The sequence below is a fragment of the Haliotis rufescens genome, unplaced genomic scaffold (genome assembly GCF_023055435.1).
Source record: "Haliotis rufescens isolate VD_foot unplaced genomic scaffold, xgHalRufe1.0.p SCAF_1, whole genome shotgun sequence".
Lineage (NCBI taxonomy): Eukaryota > Metazoa > Mollusca > Gastropoda > Lepetellida > Haliotidae > Haliotis > Haliotis rufescens.
In genome coordinates, this window is record NW_025963779.1 from 37,719,482 (window position 1) to 37,739,331 (window position 19,850).

At 36.7% G+C, this 19,850-nt stretch overlaps 1 protein-coding gene across 2 annotated transcripts in view; it reads right to left on the minus strand.

The window, feature by feature from the left end:
- LOC124135721 overlaps nt 1-17,522 on the minus strand; it is a 35,811-nt gene extending 18,289 nt beyond the window's left edge. The window contains exons 1-2 of one of the 2 annotated variants that reach the window (XM_046501216.1): nt 17,429-17,522; nt 13,818-13,899 (exon numbers count right to left, since the gene is read on the minus strand). In XM_046501216.1, the coding sequence (XP_046357172.1) occupies nt 13,818-13,845 (28 nt within the window). In that variant the 5' untranslated portion in view covers nt 13,846-13,899; nt 17,429-17,522. Of the gene's footprint in view, nt 1-13,817; nt 13,900-17,105; nt 17,335-17,428 lie in introns of those variants that run through there. The other variant, XM_046501217.2, reaches the window with a different exon arrangement.
- Nucleotides 17,523-19,850: the final 2,328 nt, after the last annotated feature.

Below are 19,850 nucleotides of genomic sequence, written 5' to 3' on the forward strand. Positions count from 1 at the left end.
GAAAAATATATCATACTTATTTCAATATATATATGTACATATTGTATCATACTGTAACACACTTAAACACAGTGCAACACACTGAAAAATATATCATACTTATTTCTATATATATATGTACATATTGTATCATACTGTAACACACTTAAACACAGTGCAACACACTGAAAATTATATCATACTTATTTCTATATATATATGTACATATTGTATCATACTGTAACACACTTAAACACAGTGCAACACACTGAAAAATATATCATACTTATTTCTATATATATGTACATATTGTATCATACTGTAACACACTGTAACATGGTGTTGTTGGTTTGTTGTTTAACGCCAAACTCAGCAATATTCCAGCTATATGACGGCGGTCTGTAAATAATCAAGTCCGGACCAGACAATCCAGTTATTGATATCATGAGCATCGATCCACACAATTGGGATTTGGGCTCACAAACAATATGAAGCATAATTAATTATTCTTTTCAAGATAATTTGGGGACAATTTATTCTCCCCCCCGCCTTAAAATATCCTTATTAATCGTTATCTCACTGCATCAATTAGACTGTGTAGAGATGCTATATTCTACTGCATATATAACCAGTATATAACCTATGAAGTATCACATGATTCTGTACAAAACTTTGAAAAGATTATACATTTTGAAGGCGTGACATAAACTAACGGGTCAGGTTATTAGGGAGAATAGAGTGAAATGAAGGTTTTTATCTCAACAAAATACTTTCTCAAATCTAGTACTTTCTCAAATCAAAACCCGAGGAATTCCAAGTATTCAAATAAACAAAACAAGTTCCAAATTGCTTCCAAAATGAGAATTTTGCTGGGCCAGATCCTGTTGGCTTGTCTCTTGAAAATGACAGCGACATTTCAGAAAAAGAGTACACTCTTGCAGTGAAATGAGGCCACTTCTGTCATGCTCTCAGACTTCATGGGAACAAGCTGACAGGTTATTATCAGCACCCAGTATTCACTGACAATGCAAATTTCTCACATGACTCATTCCATGTTTCAAATTTCTTGATAAAGTGTTGCATGTGAATCAATGACAGTTTCCTTGGGAGAAGAGTGTTAATCCTGGACTTCAGCTGCTATAAATATACTTCACATTTCACCACTGTGAAGACTGTAAAATCTTATTTGTCAACTTCCATTAGCTCGTATTCAGTGATTTCTTTACTCTCATTACATTTTAGTTTAGTAACCCACACACTGATTTCCGCTGAAAGCATCCCTGACTTGTTGCAAAATCATGGAGATATAGCATATATATAATATATATATTCATTCTTACTGATAAAAGGAAGTTTTCTTGCCAATACCCACAATATGCACATGTATGTATAACAGTGGTCATGTTTGTTTGTTTGTTTGTTTGTTTGTTTGTTTGTTGTTTAACGCCACACTCAGCAATATTCCAGCTTTATGACGGCTGTTTGTAAATAGTCAAGTCTGGACCAGACAATCCAGTGATTGACATCATGAGCATCAATCTACGCAATTCGGATTCGAAGCCATGCATCAACCAAGTCAGCGAGCATGACCACTTGATCCCGTTAAACACCTCTTACAACAAGCACAGTCGCCTCTTATGAAAAGCATATGTAGCTGAAGACCTATTCTATCCTGGATCTTCACGGGTCGGTCATGTTGGTACTGAAGTAATATATAGAAAATTAGACGCAAAATATAACCAAACTTAAACATTTATCATGTTTATATCTTGTCCATTATGCAACCCTGTCAATGTTCCGAACTCCTTTCCAAGAACCAATACTAACCTAGACCATGCAGACAGTTAATGTCAAATATATCAATGTCAACAATAAGTTCAAACAAGTGTCTGACCACAACACAATCGACTGAACAAAGCTAATCTTGACTTATGAGCTACCATTCTTATCAAAGTAACACAGTTTACTTAAGGCCAAACATAAACCAACACCAGTACTATGTCAGTTATCCCAGCAACCAGTACAGGTTGTCACAGACTGTCCCAGACCAATCTGTACCTCCACCTGACACACACCTACACCTCACTCTAGTCACCTCTGACCCCTGACCCCAGTGACTGATGACCTGCCCCTGGCAGCCACTTAGTGAAGAGTAATGGTTTGCTTTTGCCCTGGGACACAGGCTTCAGCTGGTGGGGCTCATTCTGGTTGTCGATCACCTCTCTTACACAGTGTGAAAAATGCTTTTTGTTTGTGGCACTTTAAATTTTATGTTATATTTAGTATTGTTAATGTAACACCTCAGCTTGACCCATAAATATTTCTTTTGATTTTAAAACATTAAAACATTACTGGTCAACGACCAGCCATTTTTTTCATGTTATTTCTGAAATATTCTGTATACAAAGTTAATTGTGCCAATAACTTTGATTTTTGTGAAAATATGAGCTTGTATTTCAGTCCATGGACAAAGTTTCAGTAGATTTCTGTTATGGTGCGACGATAAGGAATCAAAACAGTGGAAATAGAAATTTACCAGTTATTGCCATCGTCTAAACATCGGGTTTCACATGATCATGAACACAGCTTCGGTTTTACAAATTACATTTTTTATTTTCTCTGGTATATGCATGGGCGGATACAGAGGGGGGGTGCGGGGGTGCGCACCCCCCCTTTTTATTCCGAAAAAAATCTTTATTTCTGTATAAATTACCACCAAAGTCAATAAATAGATCTTAATTGTGCACCCCCCCTTTTAAAAAAAGCTGTATCCGCCCATGATATGTCACTCAATTATTATTACAATTAATAAGAAATGCTATCACCAATTTGTCATTTGCAAACTGACGTAACCAATATTCCCCTAATTTGATTTACACATGCTTATCCGGAACACTTTGTACTATGGATTTCACAATATGAACAGGGTTACAAATTTTTGGAAAATTAGCGCAAATAGGTTATAGAATTGTATTTTTAGGAAGAAATGACAGAAAGATAATGAGCTACGACAGAACTGAATGTGCTTCATTGCATTGGTGGATTTCTGTTTACTCATGAATTAGTCACATGACACCACCCGTTTGTCTTTTCTGAAGTTGTATTTGAGCAAGGTGATTATATGGTGTGTTTTTAATATTTCCTCAATTTTTTGGAAAAATTCATTATCTTTTCTAATGAAAACAAGCAAAACTTAAACAAGATGCAATCATGTGCACACTATGATGGGGAGTTGGTGGCAATTGTTCCTCAGCGATAACTGGTCGCTAGCCATTACATATATGACAACATTAACGTACAAGAAGGGTCCATGGGGATTCCAGGGCAGAATAAGTCCCAACCAAACAATGTTTGTCTGTCAAATATGAGGACTTGATGGTCACAATGTGTGAGTCTGTGACCGGGCTGAGTATGTGTCATCATATCCCCATGATGTGGATCACTACCTCAACCCCTTGTCGATTGTTTTCAGACAGATGGGATGTTGCTGGAGGATTGCTGACTGGATATATAGCCACATTTACTCAGGACTAAAGGGGAAAAGCACCAAGTGATGAGGGTCAAAGATGTTGACCATGTTCTTAAACCCCACAAGTATGTGCATGGTTCTGACAAGAATCACAATCATGGTTAACGTGCAGTCCAAATCATGAGAAAGATGTAACCATACTGCAATAACATTTATCAAGTCTACCAGTATCAAGCACCAGCCTCTTCAGACAGAAATACCATCCCAGCCTCTGTACCAATGGAATGCCGTTTCTTCACATGACAAATACAACATTTTACATTAACCTACTAAACAAGGGTCCAGAGAACCCCCCAATTACTAATTTCAAGGGTCCTTTCAGTAAATATAAGGGTCCTGTAAATGAATTAAATGGTGTAGTGTACTGTACTGTAAGATTAAATAATCACTTTAATCACTTGAACTTTATATTTCTTTTTTTTCTTTTTTATTCAGTCATGTACCACAGGATACAGATACAGTCGAATAACAGTACAAATTCATGTATAAAGCTATTCGCAAAAGGATGTGGTACAGAGGAGGCCTAAGGCATAATCCACAGCATGGTACAGATAAAAGGCATATTTATGTATACAATTAAGAAGATACGGTATTTATGGTACATCAAATTATGTTGCAAGCATTAAGTGAATAAGTTATTTTACAATTTGAGTAAACAAAGCCCAAAGCCCATTTTCTGTTAAAGGCAGAGAAGTAATAATTCTACGTGCAATATGATATTCAACGTCATAGATACTTCTTATTGTGTTCTTAAAAGCAACAAAGTCAACATTTTCATTCTTAAAACACTGGACAAAGATAAATCTTTTAGCAGCTACAATCAAATGGTTAATTAATACATAAGAGGTACCAAAAAGGAGCTTGTTGTCAGTTATATGAATTTTTCTATGCAAAATATGAGTCAAGTAAATACAGAAATCTGACCCAAAATTCTTAACAACATGACATTCAATATAAACATGAAAAACATTTTCTTTGTGAGTATGACACGTAGAACATTCATCGTTATCAATAAGTTTCATTCTTAATAACTCACGTTTAGTAAATATTACTTTATGAAAAAATCTAAACTGGAAGTCCCTGAGTTTTGTGTCCCTTAACCATGGCAATATACACTGAATATTTGTTTCCATGGAAAAGAACATCCTAGCTGCTTTTCCCATTTCAAACAAGATTTGGGGAGAGGGAGGGAATTCCCTCTCAGTTTATCATAAAAAATCTTTTGTTCCTTTAATAGAACGTGTAAGATCATAAATCCAACTTTATATTTCTTGTCAAGAGTTTGCTTTAATGAATAACACTGTGCGCCCCTCAGGATGCAATATATCTACTTTTTACTGCATCCAGTCTATACATTTGTGCGTACTCTAAACTACTGCCAACATTCACAAACTAATGCAGATATTTGTTCTGTGTTGTGGTACAACATACAACCATCGGCCAATACAGTGTCTACAAATCTGAGCAGTTGTATTCAGACAGACAGACAGACAGAGTTTCTCAATTTTCACAGATCTGCACAAAGCAAGGATGAGATAAGAGGATTGTACATTCCACTGGGGTGTTTTAAACAATGATTTATTGGCAGAAAATAGCTAATTATACACTTTCAATTGATGCATTGCAAGAGATGTGTTGTGTACAAATAAGCCATGCACCTCACAATGAGGGAGCAGGTAAATGTTTGTAGCAATTGGTAGTCAGATCAAGGCTGCGTAGCCTACTGAAGGATAGTGAAGTGAGCGCTTGACTTGTTTTCTAATCAACACAGCCCTGTGCCATGTCAACATGTTCATATTCAAAACTTGTCAGGGATTAATCTAGAGTGCCTCAGGTCAACATTCAGCACATCTGCTGTAAATATCAGTAAAATATCCCCAGTTCAGGTCAATATGGTTGTGTAACTAATGTTATAGCTTTGTAGAGGCGACTTGTACTTCACTGAATTCAAGATAAATCTCTTCTTATAAAGTTATACATACATTCTCAAACAGACAACTAGAATTCCATTCTCAAGTTACCTTGTCATCCAAATGTGCCAAACGTTGTTAAAAGATATTTTTGAAATACATTCCCTCCCTACCAATCATTGCTTCAAGTAAGCAAATAATTACACTAATCATCAGAAAGCTATGATAGTCTACCAGCTTGTCTACTTAACATGCTTAGGTTGCAACAGATAACAGTACTAGAGCTCCTCCAACTGGGTGGGATTACTGGGCTCGGATTGCTGTACATCAAACATCACGCCACACCAAGTCACTGATACACATATATACATAAGCCTCCACAAAGACTTGCAGACTGGGCCATTAAGGCGATAGAGATGTTTCTCTAACCTACATCATGCAGTATGATGAATGTGTTTTGAGCCCCACCCCCAAACAATATACACTGTGTTATGAACTCGGTTGGTAGGTAGGTAAAAATGATTTCGAAATCATATTTTTGAACATACGTTTGGATATTTTGAGTTTTCTTCTTGACAACTAGTTACAATAACCAGCTAGTGACCTGATCATAATCCATCTTTCCAAGGCAAAGGAGTTAACTGATTATAAAAGTCCAGTTTCCACACTTGCCGAACTAGGCTGGAATTATGGAGTTATATTTTGGCTAGACTAATGAGTCTAGGCATAGTCCAACCAAAATCACGAAACAAAATCGACATCCGGTTCGTAAACTGCCGTGCAGATTTCGGTTGATTGCAGGCATCAACAAATATTCTCCAAATACTTTCATGTTTGTAATCAAGGTGCTCACGAGATTTGATGCACTTCACGAAGTAAGACCCGTTTTATTACAGAACAGATGTTGATTATCAATCAGATTGTCTTCACTGGGCACCGCCATTTTGTTCGAGGCAAATGCAAGTGACATGAGAGGTGGATTCTGATTGGTCAATAGGAGGGACATAACTCGTAAAAGCCACTGGTGGCACTATCATAGAGCCAAGAAATTTCAACCAAGTTCAGCAAGGGTGGAAACTGGACAGTCAGTTAACTGGCCTAATCGAAACAATTATTTTATTTGGCCTGACTCTACTACAGCAACATAACCAGGTAAACATTTACAAACTTGACTTCAAAACAACAATTACATTTCAATAGAACAAAAAAATGAGCGTCTTTGTTAATGATACAGGTATTGATCAATAGTTTCTATGATGTGATGGATATGCAGCCTGCTTGACAGACTGATGACAGATTGATGACAGAATGATGACAGATTGATGACAGACTGATGACAGACTGATGACAGACTGATGACAGATTGATGACAGACTGATGACTGACTGATGACAGACTGATGAATGACTGATGACAGACTGATGACAGACTGATGACAGATTGATGACAGATTGATGACTGACTGATGACAGATTGATGACAGACTAAGGGCAGACTAAGGACAGACTAAGGACAGACTGATGACAGATTGATGACAGATTTAGGGCAGACTAAGGACAGACTGATGACAGATTGATGACAGACTGATGACAGATTGATGACAGAATGATGACAGACTGATGACAGACTGACAACAGACTGAAGACAGATTGATGACAGACTGACAACAGGCTGATGACAGACTGACAAAAGACTGAAGACAGATTGATGACAGACTGATAACAGAATGATAGGTGTCAGTACTGCATGGTATTATCCAGAATACTCACATGAGATGAATCAGAAGCTATATTTACACTGCAAGGAACAACTGAATTATTATTTTCTTATGTATGAGAATTAATCAGATTTGACATCTTCCATAGAAAAGAACTCTAATCACTAATATCAAATGTGGAGTTATGTTTCCAATCTGAATGTCAGCCATATCCTTACGTCGTCATCCCTTACAACTTTAACTCACAGCAACAGAAAGAACTTTATTCCTTATCATAACAACAGCACTTAAAGATAATAACATATGATGTAATTCAAGTTAATGTTTCTAAGTTAATGTTTCTGAATCAGTTGAAAACCACCACAACTCTTAAACTCACTTGAGGTCATGCTAAACTTCATTCCTTTAATCGTGTCTTATCAAGGCTGAACTCACCTCACCCACAAACAAACACGTCTGACAGTCCCGCCCAAAGACCAGATAATCTGTACACTGTCCCAGCCCTTACATGACAACAGGCAGTTAATGAGTGCCCTTGTTTTGATTACATACACTAACACTGCTAATGACCTGCGGGAATGTTATTGTTCCCAAATCATCTTGTAAAGTGTTCATCCCTGTTTTCGCTCAATGTATTCCATTCACGATGATGATAAGCTTGATAGAAGCTATATATATTTTACGTATATAGTCATATATTGTTTCTTCTATTGTCTTTTCACGGGCTGTACACAAAAGACACGCCTATCTTGGATCAATGACAATTCTGCACTTGTGTTGAAGACTTATTGGTAATTGTCTTCTTGACCCTGCCCCTCCAAGGACTTGCCAACACTCCCACATGGAAGATTGTATTGTCTGGGATAGGTGATTGTCAAGCTTTCATCTATTCAAAATGTTCTGTTTGGGAAGTAGATATGGCAGCAGGAAAACAAACTCATCTACTGCACCCACTTTACCACTCTGTAACAACACTTGGTAATATTGAAACTAAATTATTCATTTCAAACATTTTTCTTGATTTAAAACAAATGGAAAACACTTGAGTAAAAACAGTTGATCACAAAGATAGCAGTATCTGATCACACTTGCCGAAGAGAATGCTTCAATCTTTGTTCACACAACTGCCCCCACCATCCAATCTTTGCTGTGTTAACCAAGAGAATAGAGGAAGTTTATAATGTATCATTCATTGAAAAGCAAACAAACATATTTCAATGTCATGATTGTCAAATACTGTATTTTGAACCTATGATAATCCTATTTGAGTACCATATACAACCATTAACAAGATATTAGACAGAAAGAACTTATTTCTTGTTTTATACACTTCCAATGACAATATGCCACAATGCAGGAAAACAATTATACAACAAAGCATACCGATTAAAACAGTTCAAATTTAACAGAAGGAACTGCCCTTAAGTTTGCAGAACTGAAAAAAAATCATTCAATATTCTTAGGATTGAAAACATGCCTGTTTTGAACATCCCAAAGGAATCAATACGAGAAAGTTAAGAACGTAAAATTAAATGTAAAAGTCCAGTTTCCACCCTTGCTGAGCTAGCCTTGAATTCCTGGACTCGATCATAGCGCCACAAGTGGCTATTACGAGTTATGTCCCTTCAATGTAACTCCTATTGAACAAGTAGATTCCACCTCTCATATCGCTTGCATTTGCTTCAAATAAAATGGTGTCACCAAGGGAACACTTGGATTGATAATCAAGATCTATATTGCAATAAAACTGGTCTTACTTTGTGAAGTGCATCAAATCATGTGAGCACCTTGATTAAAAACATGAGAAGATTTGGAAAATATCTGTTGATGCTGAGGTGTCAATACACATACTTAGCAAATCCTGCAGTCGACCGAAATCTGCACGGCAGTTTACGAACCAGATGTCGATTTTGTTACATGACACCGATTGAACTATGCATGGACTCGTTAGTACAGCCAAAATATAACTCCATAATTCCAGCCTAGTTCAGCAAGGGTGGAAACTGGACTTTCATAGTCAGTAAACTCCCTTGCCTCAGGAAGATGGATATTATTTGAAAAGTGTGTAGCTTTTAAAGGTGCAAAAATATTTAAGAACAAAAATATTTACAAGCTGGGTTTTGATATAGCAGTCAGGAGTCAGGCCTTTTTCATTGACTTTCGATTTAATAACAGAAGAAAATTGTTTTCATCTGGGTTCAATTTCCATAAACCGATCAAACTTGTTTGGCTTAGTGTGAACATGGGGGTTGTCATTTCAAACACAACATGTCCTGTGTCACTCTGAACATAGAAACATAGGGCAATGGCTGTAAGCACATTTATGGGGAAATCTTTCAAAATGTCTTCAATTACACAGATTAGGTCTTAGGGCTAGTGTCATATGAGCCTGAAATGAGACACTATCCTTTATATAAAAGAGATAGTCTTCAGCACACAAGCTTCACACTGGCTCAGGCAATGGTTTCCACATCTGTCCAAGGACTAAAATACTTCAGATTTGTGATTTATATCCAGCTGTCACCTGTGAGGTTTATTGCTTGGTGGTAACTGTCACGTCATGCTTCACTGCCCAGCAATAATGTGTAATACAGGAGTAAAAGGTAACATACACTTATCTGTACATACAAGTCCCACATGTAACAGGTCTTATTAATTCATTTGTCTAAACCTATGTGATTGTGAACTCTTAATAATATCTCAATGTCTATGCAAGAAGCACACCTCTGTCAGAAAAGACAAGGATTGTGTACATGCATGCGAGACCCACAGCCCCCGGCTGTATATACACTAAGCTTCATGATGATCGTGTGGCACATTGCAGGGCCTTCCTGGAGAAACCATGATATAAACACAAGGCTATGTTAACAGGGTATTATTGTAATACACATGTGCGTTCTTAGTATCCAACGTACAAGTTACAATGGGAAATTCTACTACATGATGGATCCATGTTGAACACTGTGTAAAAGGTAGTGAGTGAGTGAGTGAGTTGGGTTTAACGCCGATTTTAACAGTATTACAGTTATCATGGTGTGTCAACTTAACGTGGGAAGAAAGCCCGAAGTGAAGCAAATCTGAGACGTTTATGACTTTGGTGAAACCCACAAGCATGGGTATGGTGCTGAAAAACCTAGAAACATAAATGGGGCGAACCGGGATTCGAACCCACAATCATAGGTTTCTGGCGTGCCCATGGGATGCAACTCTGCACAGCGAATTGCCACCTTAGATGACTGGGCCCCCCGTGTCCCCTGTAAAAGCAAGACAAAACCTGTACCTGTGGAACCAGACATCAACTTGGGAAATATTCTGAATGATCACCAGTGTACCTTTACAGGTTAACATTTAATTACAGAATAACTGTACACTATTCTCTGAAGGACTGCCAGACATGGTCAGATGAGGCAGATGTTCAAACAAATCCCAAACGTCTAATTACCTATGTTTGAAAAAACCCTGAGTCTGAACAAATCTTCTCTTTTGGCATCAATTTAGTGGATGTAACTTATAAGGCTGACAAATTACACCAAGCATATAGACTTTTACTAAGCTTACTAGACTAACATTTAGTCTATGAAATCTTATATTACACAATACCCTTCTTTACTAAAAATATTAAAAAAATATTTCCCTCTGCTGATTTCATGTGCAATAGAGCTTGCTAGATCTGGCTAAACTTGCTTTTGTATACGTTTCTAGATTCGTTTTTTTTTTCATAAAATAAATATATTCCACAGTCATGGTGCAGGACTTGAAGCTTACCACATCAGAACAAAATGTTAGACTCAGGCTTCAAGCTAGAGGATGAGGGGGCAGACTATTGGCAGTTTGTCATTGGTCAGTTGTGTATGAGATCAGTACCTGCCAGATTACTCACAACTATAATGAGAGTGAATGATACACAACCAGAACTCTTAACATACTGGAGACGGGCAATTCATCAAAGTTCATGTCTTACAGTGAACAAAGGACATGCCTCACTTGAACCTGATCACTGGGAGTTGTCCCTGATTAATTGGCAGAGTGGTTCTAGTGGGTACTGCTGGACTAAGTGGATTAACTGCAGCAGGAACACTTCTCTGTTCATCAAATTTCAGTACCTCATTCTGCATCTCAGAGTCATTGACTTGATAATCAACTTAGTGTTTCACTTGTAATTACAGGGTACAACTACACTCTCCCCATGAGCACATTTCCAGATATTGTCCTGAGACATTCATTAGCAAATGAAGAAAGGGTACTTGTAACACACATGGTATCTGGAAGATGGGAATCCATGGACACAGCCCTGCAATACATCACTAGAAACACAGCAATACACTATGTTGACAAACCTAAGTCTGATATCTGAAGCAGAATAATCCACCGTCATGAACAGGGAATCCAATAGGTGTGTCCCGAAAAGCCCACCTTATGCATCAATACACAACGCATAATATATTACTTCGTGATACTTAATTTGCTTGATTTTGGGGTGAATTTCTCCATGTAGTAGGTTGGTAGTTGCTATCAACATCAACAAGTTAATGTTCATGGTATTAAACTCTTTGACTAGATTATTTAGACTTATTCTTATACTGGTAGGATTATCAGAGATTTATCCATGATTCCAACAATGTGCCCTTGGCAGGCAATTTGGGAAAATAATTGTTAGTTTGCTCACATTGGTCAGTGATATAAAAGTCACCTGAAAAAAACCATAACAATATTAACGTTAGTTATTACTATATAACATGAAGTGGGAAATTTGTAATTCCAATTTGGGAATATTTACTGACATTTGCTGCAGACTAAGCAGACTTGTTGCCGAATATCGACCGCTGACCAGGCCTGGATATATCCCTGATTATGCATATCCTATAGTTCAGCTTTAAGGCAGAGCTAACATGAGTAGTTATCAGGCTGGGTTACTGCAACATGTTGTAAATATTACTTTTTGATAATTGAGATATGAATTGGTGTCTTGTGTATCATATTGTCATGTAAATTCATATCAGTGAACTGTGACATCCTTAGAACCCAAATCAGTGAGGTCACACATTAGCCCTTTATAGCTCTACAAATATTAATGAAACACTGTCAATCTTATGTGACAATCGGAAACAAGTTTCAGACTAACATGGAGAGGCCGGACTAGATATTATGAGAAGTGTGCAATGCAGTGTTGCCAATTCATTCATTTACTAAATCTGACACCCAGTGCATCATGACAAATCGATCATCATATAAATTAACATATGTCACTAAAACTATCTAGGGACTAAAAAATGTTATCAAATTCATTTCCTATCAGGAATTCCATATTTCGCAATTCACAAGAGACATAAAAATAATAAACTTCCTATATTAACCAAGTTATTAGTGATTCTGCTTCACTGGTTTAAATTTTTTATGAGATCAGGCAAAAACATTTGTATAAAATGATGAAAAATCATGTCGATCTGTTTTGAACAAAGTTTTGATGAGTTTTTGTACATTCAATAAACTGCTTCCAATAAAAGTTCATACCCAAAATACAAACTTTTAGCGTTCATTCTGTACTTGTTAAACAGTAGGCCTGTAAAACTGTTGGCCATTCAGAGATATGATGATAAGTAACAATACCCCATTCAACAGGGTTACAGTGAGCAGGGATAGACACCATTGGTCATATCCAATGAGTCAGCAGCTCATTTTGGAACGAGTGGCTTTTGCTAAATAACTGGATTTGGGGATAAAACAACTGGTTACTCTAGATTTTCATGAGTAGCAGACAAGCGGGCTAGTCGACACGTCTATCACAGGTTAACCTCTAGACAATTAATCCACACAACAGCATTCCCAGTGAAATATCCAAATAACAAACCACAGGTACATAGTAATGTTCCTTCAACTGTATACAAACACGCGTCCGGATTAGGGGGTTTCCGGACAAACAAGGTTTCACTGGACATTGTTGTTGGCATAATTTTACCATTTTTGTTCTTTTCTTGTCTGATGGTTTGGTAATTTTCACTGAATATTTACTTTAAAATCAGTCAGGACTAACTGTAAGCCATCCTAACCCATCAGTGTTTAGAAGGAGAGCCTTCCGAAAACCAAGAGTAATATTCTCGCAATGGCATTGACCCATAATGAACTCTTAATCTTTCGTCAAATATAACTTTGTTTTCCCTTTTAGTTTATCCTGGTAGCAAGACTTGGTCTTAGTTTGCCTTTAGTTTTCTCCCTCCGATTGTAAACCCTAACCACAGCCTGGGACGTTTTGTATCTTTCAAATACAATTGCTTTCTGTGCATGGCATGGGTAAACTTTCTACTTATTAATGATTTCATTTCTGGTTTTACTTGTTAATTGAAATCTTCAAGAAAAGCCTTTGAACAATAGCTAGCATATATCCTGATCCACAGATAACTCTCATGTAGAAGGTTAAGGTCACATCAGCTGTTCTTCCCAGTGTATAAGTGGGAGTATCCCATCAAATAGGTCAGAGCAAAGGTCACTGCCCAACAATGCTAAAAATGTTTTTAAGCAGAAAATATACACTCTGCACCATCTGAATGCTTTGAAGTAAACACTCCCTTCATTCAAACAGTTACTGGATTTTCCTCACTACTAATTATGCAGCTCATACATGCTGTTTAACTCACTTGGCTGGAATTATGACATGACATTAATATATGTAAAATTATACACTTACCAACTACAGTGACCTCGCTTGGTTCCATGGCAACGACATGAACTCCTTAGTTACCTCGACCTGATGTTATGGTGAACATTACCTGGAACAACAATGCCTATGTTAGCATGGATAGTTGTCACAGTACCATGACCATCAAGTACAACCCTGTACACTGTACACAGTTTATGCATGCTTTGTAACCATGGTAGCAACAATGTGTACATGGTATATCATGAAGTAGCAGATTCTTGGGGATTATCACCAAAGTTCAGATCACAACACAATTTTAATCTGGAACTTTGTATCTGTTCCAGGAAAATATTTCAAAATCTGAAAGCACTCGTTTCTGTTCCCTAATAATTTCTAAGTTCAAAAAGAATAGACACAATATTCTGCTGGTTCTGAGTTTTGATTTATTAAGTGAAATTTATCAAACATTATTGATTTGCATGTCATGCTGTCATATCATAATGAGTGTTTAGTACGGGGAAGGGGAAGCGAGGAATTCTTTTGTTTATGAAAGACTTACTGTGTGAACTTTGAGTCAATCCCTAATATATTCCGAATCAAATAACAGTGGTTGTGAAATCCATGCAGATACATAACCAGCATTAATATTCAAACTGATATACCATGTCAACATTGATTATTTACACTGACATACTCTCCCACACTTACAGTAATTGTAAAACCATGATGTATTCCTATACTATACATGTTGATACAATCTATTGACATTTCAGGAGCAAACATATTCATTTGACCTTATTTGAAAATATTCAACAAAAATCCCATCAGAAAATTGTTTGGTAAAACTGTTCATTTTCTGCAATAAACTCAACAAGCAAAAACACTGAAATATCTTAGCAAGGGAACAAAGCACAGTCATGATAGACATTTTGTTTTGATCCACATAGTCAGTTTGGATCAGTTGTTTATTCTGTATACACAGCCTTCTAATGATTCTCCCTACCTTCCACCCAGACAGTGAAGCATGTTGCACAGATGTAATTTGATGTATTACATTAACTCTTTCAACACCAGTCAACCAGAAGTGTTTACTGCTGGGACACCAAGTTCCCAGAGACTCGTGTGATAGATGAAGCCAACATTTATCAAAGAAAATACCTGCTTGTAAAATATATTTGCTACTACATGTTATACACCATTTGAAAGGTCTGATCCTATGGTTTATAAATATGAAAGTTATGTTTTTCACAGTATTTAAAATAATGCATTTACAACTTAATTAAATTCGTTGTAAATAAAAAATGTACGCTAACACGTTGTTAACATCCAGATTAAGGACCAAGGAAGCGAAAACTTGACGATTTTCGGCAAATATATGATTTCATAATATCCACGTACCTATTTCTGTTTTATTTTCATTGTTTACGTAATTGGAAAATCATTTTAAAAAGAATTATAAACAGTTTCTGTCATCACCCATTTCCCGATAACAGCGACTGTCCGCTCAGTAAAATGAAGAAATACCCCCGTTTTCGAGGTTTCGTATGAATAACACGTTCGTCGAAGAATGGCATATGACACATCGCTGGAAAGCTTATTCCTTCATCTACACGCACGTAACATCGACTGTTTTTTTTTCGTAGTTATAACAAGCGATTTCATTGGATTAAAATTGGTTTCTAATGACGCTTTCTTGCTGAAATCTGCTACAAGTTTCGTGATTGGTCAATTTTGAGCACGTGACCTAAGGCAGCCAATCAAATTACAGCTGTGATACCAAGCTCGTGTTTGATAAATTACAGAAGTTTGCGAAAGAATTTTGTTAAATCGTGTTATTCTGAACGTTTTGAGCAGGAAATCACGATATATATTAAAAATATGGAACTTCGTGAATGTATCGTGCTAGGTTACGAGCTGTGACAAAGATTTTTCATGCGTATATTTTTGCATTAAACATCGTGTCCGAGCCGAGAATTCAAGGCGACGAAAGCCGAGATGTCATTTGACTTACATTACACGCGATCGCACGAAAAGATGAAAATAATAACTTAGATGTAAGTTTGATTACTTTAAGATATATTTTTGTTGATTTTATATATTACTTTGTATAATATATTTAAAGATTTGTTTAAAACGTCTTTATTTTCCTCTTTGACGTGTCCGATGTGGACCCGTTGTCGAAATGTGTGTCCGAGAATTTTATTTTCAATAACATCGCGAGAAATAGTGAATAATTTTTTAATTTAACGATAAAAAATGTTAAGTGATATGGAATATGTATTTCAGACATTATGAAATGTGATAGATTTAATAAATGAATGACATTACAGGTAGGTCCATAAAAATATATACTATTTTGACGTGACTACGGCTTGGCCGGATAACCGGCCTGCGGTGTCTGGGGACTCGATGCTTCTTGGCCGGATAACCGGCCTACGGTGTTGAAAGAGTTAACACATAGCAGTATACTCCCTCCTGTCTACATTAATCTCACAAGTCATTAACAACTGCCAATATGTCATAACTGAAATACATCAAACATTCTAATCCTTCACCATTGTTTAAATGATATTTTCTCTTCACATGTTTCATTACTGGTTTTACAATATACTTTGTATACTGCAATATAGCCTGGATGATCATGGAAGACCATACATTAGGATGCATGTTTACATGAATAATTTGATGACAATACACAACAGACAAAACAAATGAGACAATATTTTGCAATCAAATATATTTCTTCCAACAGAAATCAAAATTTCAAAGACATGGGTGCCTTTGTTTGAAATGTTTATTTTATTATGCCAATTATAATTAATGATGTATTGAAGAAACTTATTATCATGCTTATATTTAAGATGCTGAGGTAATGTTTACTTTTTTCAAAAAATATCATTTTTCTTTCAGACGCACCTGAAAGCTTAAGAAAACCTCTCTCTTTTACGTGATCATGAACCATAAAGTAAAATAGCCTACAACTATAACATGACATTTCATACTGAGTACTATAATAGCTGTACATGTACATTTCGGAAGGCTTGTCTGATAACTATGTCATATATTGGCATATATGCTTTGGTACATGAACCATACAAACAGTACACTTAACCTTCAAAGTATCAGTGTTATGAAAGTATCATGAAAGAAATTATTTGGCAATTGGTCTTCAATAACAAGTCGTCATGGAATCGTGGTTGAACTCCTAGTTTAAATTAGCCAGCTTATCCAAGAGTCAAAGGATTTAAATTCCTACCTGGACCATACACTGCAAAATGTGAAGCATAATCCAACAATAAACTGACAGTGATGTTTACAAACAAAACTGAAATATACCTTCAAATCGATTTCAAGCGTCAAGTGTTTACAGATCAGCTGAGTAACGGTTACGTCACTTCGCCTGTTGTTTCAGACCCACTGAGAGACTGTTGTTTCTACCTGGTTGGCTCGACCAGAGAACATGACTGGGTCATAGCAAGCGAGCGACATACTGGGAATATACAGGTACAACCGTGTGCCAACATCAAACGAAAAACTCTTCCGCTTCGAAGCTCCGGCTCGAACAGCCTTCCTGTCTCCGCTAATCTCCAAGACAAACTGAGTCAAAAGTGGCCTTATTTTGGTAATCAACTAATAAAAGTATTGACTAGGATACTTACAAAACTCCCATGTCCACTGTAAATAGAAACAAACTTTCATCAATCATAAATATGTCACCAACAGTACACTGTATCCCTATCACATCGTCACCACTGTGTAACTGCCTTTGATTGGTTGCTTAAGGGGAAACTAGCCAATCACAAGAACTTTTGTGTTATCGTAGGGCACCTGCTTTTGTTGCGTTTTGACGATACATTTTCTATTTGTTTGGGTGAACTTGTAAAAAAAAACAAGCAAATATCGATAAGGTGTCTTTGTCCTAAATATGTAAATACAAGAAGGACTGAATATGCTAGAACTATAAAATAAACTCGCGTGTGTAATGCTGTGACGAAACAGTGTGTTTACAAAGAATACCTACACGTAAACAAATCATGCATATAATTAAGTATAAATGCCTCACACGACCAACTTCTTTGAGATATTAAAATAATTTTAATTAAATGTCGAACAATATGATCAGGGAGACTCTACAAAGAGGGTAGAGACTCCCTGAGATGATGCAGGTTTGTACTGCAGCTTTGGGTTACATTCCGACAGGCCTGTTAATCAAACGAGAAAATATCAATACTATTGTGCAACAAAGTATAATGTTTCATGGGAATTTTATGTTCACTCACTAATACGCTTTAGGTGTATCTTTTTCGTTCCTGCAGGAATGTCCCCCCTCCTTTTCAGTAGATAATATAAGTACTAATGACCACTGTCGTTGTAAAGGGTTGAACATTGTGAGTGTGTGTGTTTGTTTGTTGGGTGGGTGGGCTGTTAGCCCAGTAGTTAAGATGTTTGCCCGTCACGCCGAATGCCCGGGTTCGAAATCTCAACATGGGTACTATGCGTGAAGTCCTTTCCTGGTGACCCTGCCGTGAAATTGTGGGACTATTTCTGAAAGCGCTGTGAAACCTCACTCACTCAGTCACCCAATGATTTTCCACTATTAGCTGTTATAATATTATCGAGTATTGGAAATCTCATCTAACTTAAGTCAATCCTACAGTTATTCACATACTTAAGTAACAACCATTTGATTTTCAGGGTGGAAACCCATGTTTTACTTATTTTTGTTCACACGCCTCCTATTGTAGAAAAAACCCCAATAACGTGCCCTTTTCTTGCCCAAACACACACACACACACACGCGCGCGCGCGCACACACACGCACACACACACACGCACACACACACACACACACACACACACACACACACACAAAATGAAGCTCCCATAACAAGAATGGAGCATTATAATTGATACTTCCACCCACAATAAGCCCTAACCTATTTATGCACCTGTAATATAATGACTGGCATTGGTTTTACGTGTGTTAGTACTTACTTCTATCAATGCAAACATCATCATATCTATAATACATAGTCACATTGGTATACTTACTGTTTTCATTATCACCCTCAGATGATATCTTTACAATCAACATCACTTAAGTGTTTGGGGTTTTTTCTTAAACAAAACGAAATATGAACAGAACAGATATTTATTCATGAAAAAGACTTGGGCTTCAGCCCCTCGTCTGACAGATACAACAAAATATATGTTGACAATGGGGCAATATGCACTATACGAAATAGAATCCGTCTGGTCACCATATGGACAAATGGGCATTTTAGTCATGCAAACGTTGCGTCTATTTAATTGAATGTACAGGGGCCTTACATTTAAAACAGGTTTCCATTTCTAAGACTTGTGGACCTAAAATTTGATGTTATTTTTGCGTCGAAACCGAAAACCACATGAATTTATTTTTTACATAGTGTAGAGTAGTGCGGTATTCAACACCCAGCTAACCCCGCTGCTTTCCTGTCCAATTCATGACAGTGAGTCACAGAACCGCTGCACATATTGTTACTGCAGCGCTGAAACACAGTTCATGAACAAACGTATAGCCTCAACTATTTGTCCATCGAACACAACCAGCAAAGCACTGACCTCTTCCTGAATGTTTACAGTCGGGTGATTTGTTTACATTTCGGATTTGGAATAGTATTGTAATGGGTCGATACCTCTCTCAAATAAATTTGCCATAGGCGTTAAGAAGAAATTTCCATCTAACACGAACACTGGTTGTTTTCACTTTAATCCATTTAAAGTTTTATTTTTTAGACAGCTGGTAAACGTGACAGTATTTATCCATATGATTAAACATACACCAGATTGTAGTGGTTAGTAATGCTAATTTGTTTGGAATATTGGATTCTGCATACTCGTCTCGTCGATTATTATGATGATAATGATGTTTGTTTATGTTACTCCAAACCTACAACAGAATTATTTAGCGGAAAAGCAATCATCCTTTTAAATGGTCAATCAAGTAAAGAGGCCACAGATTGTGTCAAAGAACACGTTCAAAAAGAAATATTTCTTACATGTGAAGTGTTATTTGCTTAAATTAATAACTTTATAAAT